Genomic DNA, 18,643 nt, shown 5'->3' on the forward strand with positions numbered 1-18,643 from the left:
TCTGAAAGCCGTCTTTGAGATATCTTCCTCGCGCACTCTCAGCTGGTGGTAACCAGATCGCAGATCGATCTTCGAGTAGTAACTCGATCCTTGAAGCTGGTCAAACAAATCATCAATTCGGGGTAAAGGATAACGGTTCTTGACCGTCACCTTGTTCAACTCCCTGTAGTCGATGCACATTCGGAAAGTCCCGTCTTTTTTTCGGACAAACAAGACAGGGGCTCCCCACGGCGATGAGCTAGGTCGGATAAAACCCTTATCCAACAAATCTTGCAACTGAGTGGACAACTCCTGAAGTTCCGCCGGTGCGAGCCGATACGGGGCTCGTGCTATGGGTGCTGCACCGGGTGTCAACTCGATTTGAAATTCGACTTGACGAATAGGAGGGAGTCCGGGCAAATCCTCCGGGAAAACTTCCGGGAAGTCTCGCACAACAGGTATATCTTCAATTCGTTTCTCCTCCGCGGGTTTCTCAACAATCTGCGCCAAAATTGCCGGATGACCCTTTCGTAGATACTTCTGCGCTTTCATAAGGGTAATGATGCTGGTGGTCATGCCGCTTCTCTCGCCTCGGACCGAAATGATCTCGCTGGAAGGGGTGGTAATATGGACTATCTTATCGTGGCATATAATCTCCGCTCGGTTCTCGGATAACCAGTCCATGCCGACAACGACATCGAAACTACTAAGCGTAAAAGGAATAAGGTCGATATCAAAGACATGACCTGACAGTTTTAACTTACATGCCGCAAGTACGTGAGTCGTTACTATAGTCTTACCGTCAGCTAATTCAACAGGAAACTTAGCATCTAACGGAATTGGAGTTACGTCTAAGAGTTGACTAAAGGCTTTCGACACAAAACTCCTATTAGCTCCAGTGTCAAACAATACAGAAGCAAAACAATCGTTTACAGGGAACTTACCAGTCACCACGTGCGGATCATTGCGGGCTTGACCCGACCCAATCACAAACGCTCTTCCCTTGCCATTGCTTCCACCATTACTGCCACTTCTATTACCCCCATTGTTGTCATTCTGTTTCAGCTTGGGGCAATCTTTTCTGAAATGACCTTCCACCACCACTGTCATTATAGCCACCGCCATTGCTACCGCAAGAGCACCACCGTCACCACCACTATCGTTGCCTGACCACCACCCGTGCTACCACTGCCACCATAACCCCTGCCGTCGCCACCACCACCATCGTTGTCACCACACCATCGTCACCATTACTTCTTTTTTTTATTTTGGTAAAAAAAATTATTTTAAGATAGTAGTATTTTTTTCATTTATGTTTAATTTCCACTTTCTTTTATAATAATATAAAGCAATATACCTCATTTCAATCTCATTGATTATCCAAACAAAACAAAGAAATTGTAATGATCTATTTCATCCTCTTGTCAATTTAATTTCTTTTTCCATTCCATTATCTCCAATCAAAAAAGTCTATGACTAAAGATCTAATCTAATTAACTAAGTAACTAAATATTTGCATTTGTGTGAAAACTTAGATTATATAAGTTACTAAAAATTAAACTACCAAAAATCATATTTATTATAAAAAGAGTAGGTTTACAAGATAATCATACACATATTTTAAATTTATTTAAATCTTTAAAATTGGATAATATTTTTTAGCAAAACAAAACCTGTATCTTCAAATAATATTATTCTTCCCAAACAAAAAAAAGCAAAGAGTTATAATAACCATATTGCAAGACACACATTCATATACGACACACCTCTCTCTTTCCATCTTTCACATCCACATCTCCATTCTTAATTCGCCTTGTTTTCAGAGCCAGCTTCCAGAATAATAATATTAATAATAATAACCATCTCCGGTCAGCGCCGACTCCGGCAACCATGAACCCCGACAACCAACATAGTACTAAAAAACAACATGAAAACAACTCATGTTTGTCTATCAAACTACCATCTTCTACCGTTCAAGAATCCAACAACGATGAGCCCACAACTCCCACGTCATCAGATCACAAAATTCCGGTACCTGCCACGTGTCCACCGGCACCGAGAAAACCCAGATCAGTTTCCAAAGGTAACATTAATAATAATAATAATAAGAGAAAGACACCGAATATTCAGAGAATATCAGTCGACTTGATGGTGGTGTTTAATGCAATGTGTGTTCCGCCGGAAATTGTCGCCGTTGATGATATTATGGCGGGAGATCTTGGCGCCGGCGACCGAGCCAAGAAAGTCAAGAAAGCCGATGATGTCACCATTGGCTCATCAGCGTAGTTCTAACATCTTATCTTTTAATATTTTATTTTACTTTAATTTATCGTAATTGTGTAGAGAATTATGTGAATTGTTTTAATTCCATTGTTGTTGATTAAGTTTGAACCTGAATTTTGTAGCACAAAGAAAATTTCTTAATTATCATGGTCTCAAGGCAACTTCTTTAATCTTTTCACTGTGATTTTTTTAACGACCAACAACACTGTATCATATACAAGGGTTAACATTCAAAGGCACCCAAAAAATTATACCACCAAGCACCTTTTTAATTACTGATTACTTTATTTGTTGGTTTTGAATTGATAATATTTTCTAAACATCTAACAAATTTACTCTACCGGTGCCGCCTGCATAATAAGAAAATTGTTCTTTATTGTTCTAGTAGTTAATTAGAGGGAAGATGCATAGGCCAGGTTGAGTGATTGTAATAGGTATAAATAATTTGATAATTGTGAGGTGGTTGCTAAACTACAAGTCTTAACTTGTTTAATTAATTTGTGAATAATTAGTAGTTAATTAGGTAGATGGATTGATGCATGCATGTTGAAAGGGTTGATCGTAGATGTCGATAAATGAGAGAATATCCCATCACTATGTATGGGTGAAAACCAAGAAGCATGTTCTTTATCTATTTCTACTTTAAAAGTCTTAATTTTTTTCATTAATGGCTATATTGAAACACAATCAACAGGAAAGTAGAAAGTACAAAAGAATTGCATACAAGGACTAAAAAATAACATGAAAACAGACTCGAAACCTCGAATACAACCCCAAAACAACTAAAAACACACAAACAGCATACTGCATTATATTGACCGGTCAATCTTACATGATTTGAATATGTTCTTGATCCCAAAAACAATCGCTATTTATTATCATCCACTGCTCTCATAGGCCATTAATAAATCTTACAAAACAATAACTTTTTTCAAGCCTTTCAAATTAACCAAACCCTGGTATTAGTTAGGGTCAAGAAGAAGTGTTTCCTTGACTTCGGCATAGCTCCCACAACATTCTTAAGCAATTGCTTTATACAAATAAATGTATAATTTGGAAATATAATGCATAGGTATAATGTCTTATACTAAAGGGCTTTTAGCCTAACGATATAAAGTTGTGTACGAAAGGTGGACTTCCCATGTGGTTGAACGTACAAGCCTATGGTGGACAAATTGACTTAGAAGTAAAATTAAATGGTGTGCTTCTTAGGCGTTTAAAAAAGATATCGTGTCTTGTGAGCTAATTATGATATTGAATTGGTCATAAATTCCATTCTTTTTTAGCGGCTTCACTAGATTTATTACGTCCCTTAGGAGGTCCATCAGTTTAACAAACTCAATATAAGTCAACATACGTTCCAATTTTACACTCTATGTATTGTTTTTGAACATATACATACCTTTAAAATAAGATATATATATTTCAGAATCCGATCAACCAAAAACTATTTGGTTTATTGTTTTCACTTCAACTCCAAATAAAAGTGAGATTTTTACTTAATAGACTTGAATCCTGTTGAGCAGCCCATGTGTATATGCATGCATATATATATATGATTTTCTGACAGACTGATCACTCAAATTAATTTGTGAATACACATGAGGATGTTTACATACATACCTTAAAAAATAAATTTGATTGGAAAGGAAGGTGAACAAGTATTATATGAGGGAGGGCCATTCTAGATTTGTGGGACTCATTTTCATTAAAAACAATTAAATATGTTGGTGAAAAATAAACAATCCACACAAATAGCATAACCATTCTTGATACAAAGTCTGGGCACCAGGCCACCGGCAGACAATAATGAATATAATTTCTAATAAGTCATACTATATTTGTACACCTGTTATAACTTTATAATATAACCGATTTGAACATTTTTAAAAAGTTTTAAGTATAAATCATAATTCAAATAACTTTTATAGGAGTTTATTAATGTTTATTGCCCTTTTTTCTTCCTGAGTGTGCCATATGCTTTTTGTACAGCATAGAATAAATTTATGATAACTTTTATAAGACTATCTATATATATGAGTAAATTATCTAATTTTAACTTTATAATTTAAACTATCTAACTTTTTAAATAGATTTTAGATCTTTAAACATGATTTAGTTGTTGACTTGTTGGGATGACATATTTAGTTCTTGGTTTGTTCTAAAAACTAAAAAGTCTCCATCATGTAGGAATGATATACAAGGCTATAGGACGGTAAATGCCATTTTTAAAGGGTATTATATTATTAATTCAACTTATTTTATATTAATAAAATAAAGTATTATCAATTATTGAAGTGTACATATAATTTTTTATATCATTAAAATTTGCAGCCTTTCAAATAAAAAATGGATCAAGCTTAAGACGTAATAAAATAAACCGGTTGGATCGAGTAGCATGCACTCTTCCAACTTTTCATCTTTGTTTTCACGTTTCGTCACATGAAATTACTACTTTAATTATATTTCAATATTCGTTAATATTTAATTTATTTATCCTTTTGTTCTTGCTTTGACTTTTTTGTTTAACAAAAGTAATTGATTAAATTATCATATTAGTCTTAAACTAACCCAAACGAAAGTTGTATATATACAATTATACAATGTAAGGACGGATAGATACAAACAATATTTGCGGTGAGTGAAGAAAAAGCACACGTGATGGCATTTTCGTAATTATTATGATACCTCACAATATAGTGTAATTATTATTAATCTACTTGTATTTTGTTATAACGTAATTATTCAATTACAAGTAATACAAATATGTACTACAGATTTTTTTTCACTCATTGATTCGTACAATACTTCATACGAAGAGTTACTTTTAATAGAAAATGAAGATCGAGTTTTAAACTTGTGTAATGAATTGTCGTATATAAATGCTAGGAAATATCTATTAGCAAATGACCTGAAACATGCATTATAGTATGAGCCGTAACTTCTTTATATTCACATAATACACATCTTAACAACATTAGTGATATGAAGCCCAAATCGTGAAAATTGTAGATGAAGGTTGGTCGTTTGCTTATATAGGATGAAGTTGCGTCCAACGTTTATTTCTTAAAGAGAGTGAAAGTCGGACTCCACGTATTTGGTATAGGCACAGAAATATCATACTTGTTTTGAGATATGTTGCACTAAGAATATCACATCATAATTCAAGATTTTAGATTTTACAACTTTCAATTCGCGAAAAGAGTGTCGAAATCATAACAAGGTAGGTTATATTGTATGGAGATTTGTGTAAAGGAAGTTGGCGTAATTGTAGAATGTAGATCACTAATCAGTTGCACATACGGTCCAACTTATGTAGTTATATTACACAACTAGCTTTTGGACCCGTGTATCACACGAAATTTGTCAAATAATAAAAAAAATAAGTTTTGCTATTTGAAATAAATGAACCAAAATTAAAGTTAATATGTATATTATTAAATATAACTTTTTTATTTTATTTTTTAATCATACGTGTATCACTCGAGCTCTATCCTAGTTCAGCTAAGATTCTAAGAATATCAACATCCAGTTTTCCGAATTCCGAAGTGAGGCCCATATATCTTTAAATAATTGTGAACATTGATGGGCCTAGCTGGAGATTGGGATCGGCCGGTGGGGTTACCTTTTTATAAATGAAAACTTATGGGCTTTGTCATTAGTGGGTCTAGCTTTCTGGGCAACACAATTATGGACTTATGGTTGAACTGTTCGTGCATTATATTTTGCTTCCCCTTTAAAACTATAAAATAATTATATATATGAAAACCCACTTGAGTTGTGAAAACCCTATGTAACATAAATTTTTTTTTGTTACATATAACATATGTTGTAACATTTAATACAAAACATCGAAACATAAAAAAAAATGTTTTGTTATTTTTTAACATTTTTTTACTAATTTTTATATATGTTTCAGGAGAGAGAAAAATTTATATTTATATTTACATTTTTTATTCACTTTAATTGTGGATCACAAAATTTAAACTTTAATTAAAAACATGTGGTTGAGAATGAGTTTCTAGAGTTTTCACAACTCAAGCGGGTTTTCATTTTAACCTTACCCTATATATATATATATATATATATAAGCTAAATGATATTCCCTATTTCCCTGCACCTAATAAGTATAAAAAACATGAACAAATTAATTTGATTATTTTTTTTCTCTTTTATGTAAATACCTACACATTTGTAAAGTATAAAAATTTCAAAAATATGAACCATTGATCAAAAAGTTAAATGATATACATCTGTTATATTTTTCTCTCAATAAATAGTGTGATGTGACATGAAAATTATTGATATAAGGAATTTAGTAAGGCTGAGGGGTGTGGAGCGCGAGAAAGGGCGCGTGAGGCCATCCGCTCGCGCCACGGGGCGCGAGCACCACACCACCGAGGCGCGAGAGGGGCGCGAGCGCGGATTTCCAGGCGAGCGCAAGGGTGATCGCGGGAGAAGAGAGAGGAAAAGCTGGTGGGCCCACCCAAAAGAGCCGTTGAGCTCGGGTATTTTTTTAAAAAAACCTTTACAAAATCCTATATAATACCCCTAAATCAACCCATTTTAACCATATCAAACACAACTTCAATCTCCAAACTCATATATAATATCCCAAACTCCTTTATAAAACCCAAAATTTTTTTCCTATATATAACCCATTTCATATAAATCAATTACCACAACTTCAAAAAAAAATCCAAAAACAACCCATCGTCCCAATTTTTTTTTAAAAATAATGTCGTCGTACTCGTCTGATTCCGACTCCTCCGAAGAGGATGATTTGCTTCTTCATGTAGGGGAGTTTTGACCGCAACCGTGGTCAATCTCTTGCAAAATCAAGCCCATCAACCCCGACTCCCGAGGGTTAGAGCACCACCTCGTGATCGTGATCGATCGGGTGCTAACGATACTTTGATGAGGCATTATTTTAGCCCTCAACCGGTATACGCGGAGTCGGATTTTCGAACTCGTTTTCGAATGAGCAGGCAATTGTTCACGCGTATAGCGAGTGATTTAGAGGCACGGTATCCCTTTTTTCAACAAAGGGAGGATGCTAGGGGTCTTCCCGGTTTTACCCCTCTTCAAAAATGCACGGCTGCTATCCGTCAATTAGCGTACGGCATCTCGTCGGACGCTTTGGATGAGTATTTACAGATGTCGAAAAGGGTTGCACGTGAATCCCTTCATTTTTTCTGCCAAGGTAAAAAACATTAATTTTACTTTTTATTAAATATTTATTACATTTTGTAATATATATTGTACGTAGGAGTCATATCGACTTACGCTCGGAGATATTTGCGTAAACCTACAACGTATGACATCCAACGCATATATGAGGTGCACGCAGAAAAACATGGTTTTCCTGGGATGCTAGGTAGCATCGATTGTACGCATGTTGGATGGGCTATGTGTCCAACGGCCTGGCGAGGTCAGTTCCACCGTGGTGATCATGAAGGGCCGACCCTCATACTTGAGGCGGCGGTGTCACAGGATCTTTGGTTTTGGCATGCTTTTTTTGGTGTTGCTGGGTCAAATAACGACCTTAATGTTATCGATCAGTCACATTTGATCAACGACCTTATCGACGGGGTTGAACCACCTCAATATTTTCTTGCAAATGGAGAACTCTTCAAGTACGGGTACTATCTGGTCGATGGTATTTACAACGAATGGGCTGTGTTAGTTCAAGCTTTTACAGATCCAATCGCCGACAAACGGAAGTATTTTACGAAGAAGCAAGAGTCTGCTAGAAAAGATATTGAAAGAGCTTTTGGAGCTATAAAAAAACAATATTATGTTCTGGCGAACCCGATACGTTATTGGACTCGGGAGAGGATAATGGACGTCGTCTACACGTGTCTTATCCTACACAACATGACGTTAGAAGACGAGGGCAAAGCTATATGCCAAAACTACCAAGGTGACATTCCGCCACAACCGTCCACAATCAGTGATCAACAAAAACTTCATAACATAGCAAATATCAAGAGCCGTGAGATACACGGGGATCTTCGACATGAGTTGGTTGAACATTTGTGGGCGAGGCGACCAGATGATCTTGTATTAGATTAGTTTTATTATTAAATATTATTGTTTGTTTAATTTTTAGTATGTTTTTTTTTTATTATGAATTTTCAAAAAAATGTGTGTTTTTTTAAATAATTTCTTGTTTTTTTAATAATACGTTTTTTTAATACATTTATAAAAAAATAAAAAAAAAACCGCTCGCGCCCCCTCTCGCGCCCCTCCACACCAGGGCCCGGGGCGCGAGCACCACAACCAACACCCATCTTATCAAGTTTCTCTCTCTGCCACACATCACAATATTATTGGCTGGAGCCCCCACTCGCGCCCCCTCTCGCGCCCCCCACACCCCTCAGCCTAAAGAAATGAATGAAGGAATATAGGGTTAAACATTAGAGTCCAAGATACCCATTTTGCCTAAAACAAATACCCAATGCCAAAGAAATGAATGAAGGAATATAGGGTTAAACATTAGAGTCCAAGATACCCATTTTGCCTAAAACAAATACCCAATGCCGAATTCTAGGCTTTTGTTTTGAGTGGTGCAAAAAGCAATTCCCCCAAGAGAAGTGAATTTGACCCATCCTTGATTAAAGGGCAGTTGTTCATAATAAAAGGGTAACATATGTTATGGTTTGGTTAGTTAAAACGTCATGTTATTGTTACGCATAGAGCAGACTTTAACTAAATTAAAAACAAAAACAAAAAAGTATGATTGACTAATATGGAGGTGGATCTCATCTTTTTCTTCTTTTATAGTTATAAATATAAAACTCAGTAAAATTAAGTTATAAATTTATAATAATATAACTTAAATTATGTTTAAACTACTTGATAAAAGTTAGAAATTTCATATTAAATTAGATTTATTTATAATTTTTTATGATACTTTTCAAAATAAATAATGTGATTATGAAAAATAAATATAAAGTCGATCATAATTTTTTTTTATGCTTTCAGAAAACATTAGTTTTGTTTTTTATACTTTTGATAAAGATGCACAAACCAGTTTTCGGACCAGACTAGATCATTTTTAAAACCAGTTTGGATCAAACAAAGGAAGGAAAAACATATATGAATAGAAACTGGTTTCTAGTGAAAAACCAAATTAGATTAGATTAAGTAGAACTAATTTCAAGCAAGATCCAACACTTTATATAACTAGTTTTTCTTTTTATTTTTTTTTCAAATTGACTCATTGGAATTGGTTTCAAGTTATATATGTTCAAACCGATTCACACTGGTGAATCATATCGGATCCGAACCGGTTTCCGAATCGCTTTCAAATAATGATCCAGTTTGGATGCAACCCATAATTTTCATAGCACATACACCGTAGGAGTAGATGTGTGTTAGTCAAGCCTCATGGTGAGGTGGGCTTGAAGTGTCTAATGAAGTTTGGACTAGTATCCTGAAAATTTAAAGCGATTTCAAATTGGTGAATCATATCGGATCCAAACCGGTTTCCGAATTGCTTTCAAATAATGATCCAGCTTGGATATGCCTTATTATTTTCGTAGCACATACACCATAGGCGTAGGTCGGTAGATGTGTGTTAGTCAGGCCTTAGGGTGAAGTGGGTTTGAGGTGTCTAATAAATTTTGGACCAGTATCCTGAAAATTCAAAGCGATTTCAAATTAATGAATCATATCGGATTCAAATCGGTATTCGAATTGCTTTCAAATAATAATCCAGTTTGGATGCACCCTATAATTTTCATAGCACACACACCATAGTTGTAGGTCAGTAAATATGTGTTCAGGGTGAGGTGGGCCTGAGGTGACTGATGAAGTTTGGGCCAACATCCTAAAATTGAAGAAAAACTATGGTGCCTTATATGTCCTAGCCCATAAGCAAAAGCGAGGATGAAAAGCCCAAATATTAAAATGAAATTGAGTTCTACTCGGAATGTAAAATCCAGGCCCGGCCCAAGGAGAGGGCGAGGAGTGCGACAGATCCAGGCCCACTCTCTTAAAAGTCCCATAATTGTTAAAAAAATAAAATTTTTATTTTATATATAATTTTGTTTTAACATAAAAGTCTACAAAATGACTCATTGTTTGGATGGAGATGGAAAGTGTTATAGTTTATTGAAACAAAGGTCACGGGTTTTATTCTCACAATTTTAGTGTTCTTTTCTTTTATAGACAAAAAAACATTCATTTGCATTTTATATGAATCATTTTAGTAACATGTTTATATTATTTGTTTGTTTTATGCTTTTGAAAGTCAACCTTAGTGGTAAAATTGTCAAATTATCTATAACATAATTTAGAACGCGATTTTAAGGGCTTGTTTTTTCACTCGTCCTAGGCCCTAAAATTTTAAAAGGTTCTCGAAGACGACCCTGGTAAAATCCTAACCATCCACGGTATTATATTTATATCAATGTATTTATTTATTTATTTATTTATTTCAGATATATTAAATATTTATGACCTAAAGTTATTCGAATGTGGATAATTTCCGGCTTCAATCAAATACTAAGTTGGTTTGGTGATTAATTTATGGTTACTTAACAAAATAGATGGTTTTCATGCCAAAATGCTGAGAAAACATATCATATAGTTGAGTTCACATGATGACATGCCATTAAAAATATCAAACTTTTTTAATTAGAAAAGATGAAACATGATCTTTTAATAAAGCCCATCTTTCAATAACTCAGAAGTCAGAAATAATAAAGAGTTCTATATAAAAATAGGAATTCATTACTTAATGAAAAAGAAAAGAACCACAAATCTTGCCCTCATATGGTCCGAAATTGCTTCACGCCTAATGATACAATTAGATTGTATCTCATCAAGATTAAACAATAACCATACAATTATTTAAAAAAATTAGCCAAAATACTTATATATGTCACTCTCCCCACCATATAACATTAATATGCAATATAGAGACCCTACAAAAAGAATTCCACACACAAAAGTGCTCTCCTTTATTGGATCCTTTTTATGTCTTTTCCTCGCCAACTCTCCTAAAAAAATTAAGAATATTTTAGTAATTATTTGGTACATTTCATCGTGTCCATATTATCACAAAAAGTTTCTCATGAGGTTAAAAGGTACAAAAGTTGTGCACCCACTATTAAGAAAACACTTTAGTTATTGACAATGTTGCAAAAGTCGCCAGGCGGACCATAGACGGTTGACTGGGAAGTTGGGAGTAGTCAGAGTACTCGGACATGGTAATATAATGAAAATTATTTTTTGGACATTATATATTTGTCAAAATAAGCATAATTCATGTCAAAAGGGTACTCTAATTGACTCAACAACTTTTGAATGACTTTTAACAGACTTTTAGAGAACTCTAGCCCGCCTAGCCCAACTTTTGACCACCTAGGCCGACTTTTTACCGACTTTTAGAAATTCCTAGCCCGACTTTTGACCGCCTAGCCCGACTAGTCCGACTTTTGACCGACTTTGGCCGCCTTCGACTAATCCAGGCCGACTTGGAAAAAGTCTCCAAGGTAGGGGTCCGAGGACCGACTAGTCGGCCTTGGAATCCGACTTTTACAACATTGGTTATTGACTAAATGAGAAACCACAATAAACTTTAATATAATTTATGAGGTGTGTAATACACATTCGTTCAAGGTAAATATAGCTTTCGAGGGTTTCCAATGGAAGCCACTGCTTGGCGATTTAGATTTAGGGCAACGTCCTAGTAGAGTCAAGGGGCATCCCCTTGTGGAGTCCAAAGGGCAATGCTCCTAGCTGGCTGTGGTTGTACTTCATCAGAAACGCACCAACAGATCGGCATGGAAAGTAAGAGGTTGCATGGAAAAAAATCTTAAAAAATTATCGGAAATAAGTGAGAAGTTGCTATTGTAGGTAACAACTTGGTTGCTAAAGCACGGTAGCAACTTGGTTCAAGCGGCAACTACTTTGTATATGGGTAGCTAGTAAGCTAAATAAAAACTGCGATGCGGTAGTGTTATGTACAATCTTAGAACTTTGGTTTTTACCGAATTTACCATCGAAGGTAAATCCTGATGCCATGTAACCGTGGTTACTACACCTTAACTACATAGTTGTTTATGAAGCGTGCCATGTTACACCACAACCATTTTAATGGTGCAACACCTATATAAAAGAGTCATCTTGTCTAATTCAATCAATCAATTTTCATAAGCTTTTAAAGAACTTCTCGTTTTTAGGTATAACACTATATGCCAAACTCAATTATTGATTTCGTTAGACGGGAAGTAGTTTAATCTAAAAGTGAATTTAACACCTGATTCAGAAGGTCATCCAAGCATATACGAATTCCATGAAACTTACAAATCTAAGTATTATCATATCATGATAATATCATTTTTGAGTGTTATTAGAAATTACTTAATACTGTATTGTCATATCAAAATAATATCTGTTTTGAGTGTTAATAGAAATTACTTAAAACTATTTAAAGTATTAGAATCATAAAAGTTCAAGGACTTCTACTAAACCCAGAAACGCACATTTCACACTCCAAAGTCACATTCGAATGCGCCCTTCTCTCATATCCCTCTCTTATAACTCGACTTCTTCACCCATGGACGACCTATGACCATGAACTGTAGTCATCTACCTCAACCCCCTCTCTTCAGTGTCTGTGCATATTGTTTCACGTCGCACTCCCTAGGGCTACGTGCCACCTAATGTGGATATTGTTAAAACAAAATAAATATAATCACGTATCTTTAAAACTAAACTAGTGATTAAACATTTGACCACATATACAATGTATGGTGAAGTGCAATGATAAGTGGTGAGACCCTCTTTTTGACCTTCATCATGTTTTGTTCTCTTTACTCTTTAAGCCATGTGTTGTAAACTTGAACCTCTTTTGTTTTTTACCCTTTAAATCCTAACCCACCAACATCATATGACTTGACCCTTCCACCCATACAAACCACATTCAAATAAACACAAACTGCACCAGCAACCTAATCAAGCCCGGTACATCTCTTGCAGGTGCATGCATGGCTCGACAGGTACGAACCCATGTGACCGTAATTTCTAGTTAAGTTTCTTGATGTGATTGTTTTGACTGCAGGTTGAAGAAGGTGGATGGCCGTTAGGGTTGCAGCCTCTGAATCTAAGAGCTGTTTCATTCAGTACTCTACTCAGTGGCTCTCCATCATCTTCATCACATTCTTCAACTTCAGATTTAGACACTGAGGTACGTGTCCTTTGATAATTTGGTTTTAAATATATATATTTTTTATAAATGTAATGCTATTGTTTAGGAATACATTAAAAATTGTTTGAATCTCATTTAGTGTTTTCTTAAAAAGTGCTAGGTTATTTTTTGAATTTTATTAGAATCACTAAAGTAAAAAATGTACATTTGTTATTGGATGTTTCACAACTTCTTATAGGATGATTGTTTCTGGAGATAAAGAGTATAAATTGATGTGGAATATGTTCTGTAAATTAGGTTTAATTGTTTTATTAGAGGCTTATAAGGGCTGTTTGGGATTCCTTATTTTCACCTCCTTATAACTTATAAGGAGAAGTCATAAGTTACAAAAGTGTAACTTATTAGCATTTCCTCTCATATAATAAGGAAACCCAAACACTTTTTTTTAACTTGTCATACGTTATAAGTTATAAGGAGGTAAAAATAAGGAATCCCAAACAGCCCCATAGTGGAGCACATTTGTCTAGAGAAATTTTGTGAATGTCGATTTTTATCTAAATTATAATTTTTTTTTCTATATTAAATCACATACATAAACTACTTAATTAATTTTAAATTTTACATATCATATTAATTATTATGTAAACATATAGTTTGTTTAAGTTGCGATATAGTCAAACTTGATAAGTGAAGCTCGACTTCAAGCTTATTAATTAAAGAGCTCCAAATAAGCTAAAGGTCGGGCTTGATTTGAGCTAGCTTTAGCTAGCTAATTTCGGCAAGGGCTAAATTGGAGGTTAAGAGGGTCCACTGACAACTCGACCATGAGAATTTTCTGAATTATTATATATAAAATCAGAAATTTTTATCGAAAGAGCAATATTAGGACCCTCTCGCTTAGCCGGTAGAGAAGAGGACCTTATGACTGACCCAGGTAAACAAATTCTGATTACGTCACTGAATTTTGACTAGCTTACGAATGACTTAACCTGCTTGCATCCATACCAAAAAGCGTGATTTTACGCATCTAATCACATACATAACACACATGAATTATTAGTCGCTCATATTAGTTAAGTTATATGTCCCGGACACGGTTAGACGAGTTATATGTTTCGGACACGGATAGAAGGAAATGCATAAACACTCGTAACTACTTTGTTTGTCAGATAAGTCGATCATGTAACACATAATCACATAGTTTTCTATTGTGTGTATAATCGAGGTTCGAATGAGATCGAAAGACAATTTAAAATATTATATTTTAATTCGTATGGTATTTGTTATGTTTATATTTTATTTGTTATGTTTATATTCACATGTAATTTTAAAATTTTCAATTACTTTTTCTTATAATTTGCATATAAATCGACTTATTCTCATTATGCTAACATGTAATTATTTTGGACTCTCAACTTTGTATATTCTCATTTGAACCAAAACTTACATATACCATCCCTTAAGATATTTATGTATAATATTTCTGTTATCTTTTATAAGTTCTGTCCATCTTTTATTTTATTTTGATTGATCCAAATGTAGAAGGATATAACATATCTTGTCCGTACATAAATTTGCTACGAGTTAGTGGTATATGTTGTAGAATCTTGACACCCTCCTAGGTTTTGAATTAATTTTGATGAATTATTGTCCTTTCTTATAGAAAATGATATTGTCTTAAGGAAAACAATTAAAATCCATGTGCCATGTTAGTTGAAATTTGCAAATTCATGACCACCAATTTGAAAGACTTGCTTAGAATCATGAAAGAGAAAAAAAGTATTCATGTGATCATTGCATGTTGAGGTACAACCATTACTGCAGAAAGTACTGCAGAAAGTATTCTATACCATGACACATTTCATTAGAAAGGATGAGTGTAATTATGTTAGTTATAAATTTATAACTTACTCGTATTATTAAGTTTGTCTCTTAATAGTTTGGATCACTTGGACATGTCTTCTTTTGGTGCAAGATTAAAGTTGATGATTAAATACTTTTATACCTTGAGATAAGTGAATTATCACATTTTTGGGAAATCGTGGCCATCTTTTTGAAAAATAATAATTAAACTTTCTTTTCATAATCTTTCTGAAAAATAATAATTAAATCTCCTTTTCTTTATGAAAAGGAGGTGATGCTATTGTTACCTTATTAAGGCTAATTTGTTGGTAGATAATTTAATATTTCAACTTATTGTGGTTATAGATAATGAAAACTTATACCGTGTAATATAATTTGTATACAAGTCTTTAAACTTCTAATATACTACAAAGAAAATAAAACATTACACCGAAAAACACATGAAACAACCCTGAACCACGAGACTAAGAGTATCCGTCACATAAAAAATCAAGAGTAAAACCAACTAATCCCACATAAAGACACTCTTGAAACAAGGAAATTCCAAACAAAACATATCAGGAAGGCATAATTGAACGAACGCATCTTCCACGAAATAACCCTAATACAGAATACTCGTTGCACTATATCGCAAATACAGAGCAACCTCATGTTCATACTGAACCTCTAGAGTTCCTTGAGATTTTTCACTAGCAAAACCATGACTCTTATTTTTTTAATTGTATGTAACATCTCACATTGGTTGAAGGGAACGCAACCTTCTTTTTTAATAGATGGATATCTTTCCTGTCATAAATATGTGAAAGAAAACGGGCATTAAATTTTGTTGAACACTTGATCTTTGTAATGCCATATTTTCTGTCTTTTAATATGTCTTATAAACATTAACCCTCATGTATTAATGGTATTCTTGTAAATGGGTCGACCCATAATGATGGTTCAAAAACTTTAAGCCCATAATTTTTGGACCTTAATAAAATGACCAAAATAATTAATCTGGTTTAAAAATTCTAAGGCTAAATTTTTGTTTATCACCAATAGAAAATTTGGATATAAAACTTTTAGCCTAAAATATTAAATTTGGCGTGATATGGTTTTGTCACACGATTTAGTTTGGTTATGGGTCGAGACATAACTAAAACCAAACCATAACTTTCAAGTTTCAATCCAGAAAAACATAACGAACCATTTATTATTAATTTAGGTCGATTATTTCAGTTTAATTTGTTCTCCAATTAATCAATTTTTTTTCTCAACCCTAGGTTATTAATATGAAGGATGCATGTGTTACATATATTCATTGCAGTTTTTTAGCATCGTAGTACTTAATTTAGGTGTCATTACTATTAAAAAAACATGTTTTGCTGGAAATAAATAGCACACTATATTGCATTGTATACAATTGTCAACAAACTCAAATTCTCAATGTTTCTAATGAGATCATACATCATGCAGTCGACAGGATCTTTCTTTCATGATAGGAGCATCACTCTAGGCAACCTCATGGGTGTTTCAAGCATTGTCGAGCTCTCAAGAAGATCCCTAAGAAGAGGCAAAATGTTATCCGAAACACTCTCTTTAGAACCCAAGACAAAAACTAACCTTAAATCAAAACCTTGGTGTTTCGGCTTTTGTTTTTGTTTATGCCATAGAGACAATGATGACATCATCAACGTCTCTATGAACAACATTGTACCCCTCGGTCATTTTCTAGAAGTGGAAAGAAGAGCGGCTCAAGATCATAGACGAGGTCAACATAGTCCTTTTGTTTATGGAGCCGATGAGCTCGCATTAGCTCAACCTTTTAGGGACTCGTCTAACTCATTGTTTGTGGATGGTCGGATCATGCCGCCTACTAGGTCCACCCCATGCTCCGGGTTGGATGCTAATGAGGAAAGAAAGAGTAAACGGTTCATAACTTCTTGTTTTTAAAGTTGTTTTATGTTTTTATCTATCTCACTTCGATATTAATAACGTTTTATGAGGTTATGTTTTGTTTATTGAGATGTGGTGAGTACCGAAGTTTTGTCCTCTTGTTTGAAACAATATTGTTGCATTTTTATTTTGGAATGAGTTTGTTCAAGTTTTACATCATGTAACTTTTTATATTCAACTTTGCTAGTAATGAATCCATTGTATATTCAAATTCATGTGAATGGTTAGGTTATACGGGTCCAAAAATTTTCAAATCAGTTAGTAAATTATCATGTCCCCGTGTTTGACAAGCTAATATATTTATCCTAAGTCTAAATTCATGTTTAAGGCTCGTCTACCAGACCCTCACGACTCTTAGCAATCGAAAGTCTCCAAATATTGACTACCTCATCTATTTTCGGCTCAACAAGGGCCGGCCCAGAGATTGGTCGGGCCATAGCCACGATATAGGCCGTTTTGAATTGGGCCATAGCCACCACTAAGGGTCTCTTTTGAAACGGGTCTGATTTTTTTTCTGCATATATAAAAGGTAGACTAATATAAAATAAAATTAACAGTAAATTAGGGCATGTTTCTAAGTTTGGGCCTGATTTTTTTTAATTAAATATTAGCTTAGTTACTATAGCTCTCACATTCAATAATTACTTACTCTACAGTTAAGGTCTTTATTAGAATAGGCTCAGTAGATTAATACCTTAAGGTCATCCATCAGTTTACAACTTCACAAGATTTAATCTAGGATAAGCCCGCACACCCACACAAATTAAAATTCAAAACACCGAGCACTATAACAGGGTTGTTGTTGATTGAAGTCTCCAACATAAACCTCGACTGAAGTTACAGTCTTCCTCAAACTTAAAAAAAATAATAATATATAAGGCGACTAGGGGCGCTCACCGTGAACTCGATGGCCACATCGGATATCTGCAACTACCCGTTATAAGCCGCATGGGGGCATGTTTCTCTCATTCATAACTATTCTCTCTCACACTCTCTTTCTCTCTCCTCTTCTTTCTTATGCAAAGAGATGTTACCCATAAGGGGTGCTCGAGAACGACTACAGTTGTGTACCCCTTAGGAAAACTCAACTAACCAGCCACCACCCCTATCCCCTAAGAACATTTTTTAATGTTGTATGGTTAATTTAAATCACCAAGTTCCTGAGCTCAACCATCACTCCTTACTTCCTTATGATGGATTGAGTAACCATCGTTGGTGGTTTTTCTGTAGTTTTTCTTTTAAGTTTTTATAAAGCTTATTATGTTTAATGACAAATCTATGTTTAACACCTTAATAATATTGTACTCTTTGGTGGCTCAAGTCACTTTTTGTTTTTAAGTGCTAAAATAGAGTAAAAATAAATCTTGTATGTTATCCCTAATAAATACTTCCAAAATAAACTTTTATTGATTTCCTTTTTAA

The 18,643-nt window shown here is 34.3% G+C and overlaps 1 protein-coding gene across 1 annotated transcript; it reads left to right on the forward strand.

Annotated features, from left to right (window-relative positions):
- Positions 1-13,106: 13,106 nt before the first annotated feature.
- On the forward strand, positions 13,107-17,269 carry LOC143575850 (uncharacterized protein At3g17950-like). Its single transcript, XM_077060116.1, has 3 exons — positions 13,107-13,274; positions 13,337-13,462; positions 16,742-17,269. The coding sequence occupies exons 1-3, from the start codon at positions 13,263-13,265 to the stop codon at positions 17,216-17,218; spliced, it is 615 nt and encodes a 204-aa protein (XP_076916231.1). The 5' UTR covers positions 13,107-13,262; the 3' UTR covers positions 17,219-17,269.
- The last annotated feature ends 1,374 nt before the right edge of the window (positions 17,270-18,643 follow it).

Source organism: Bidens hawaiensis, unplaced genomic scaffold, assembly GCF_021521415.1.
Source record: "Bidens hawaiensis isolate Kalapana, Puna unplaced genomic scaffold, B.hawaiensis_p1.1 tig00001433_1, whole genome shotgun sequence".
Lineage (NCBI taxonomy): Eukaryota > Viridiplantae > Streptophyta > Magnoliopsida > Asterales > Asteraceae > Bidens > Bidens hawaiensis.

Coding starts and splice junctions, on each gene's coding strand:
- LOC143575850 (XM_077060116.1), top strand. Junction 13,463..16,741: donor CTTCAGATTTAGACACTGAG/GTACGTGTCCTT, acceptor TACATCATGCAG/TCGACAGGATCTTTCTTTCA.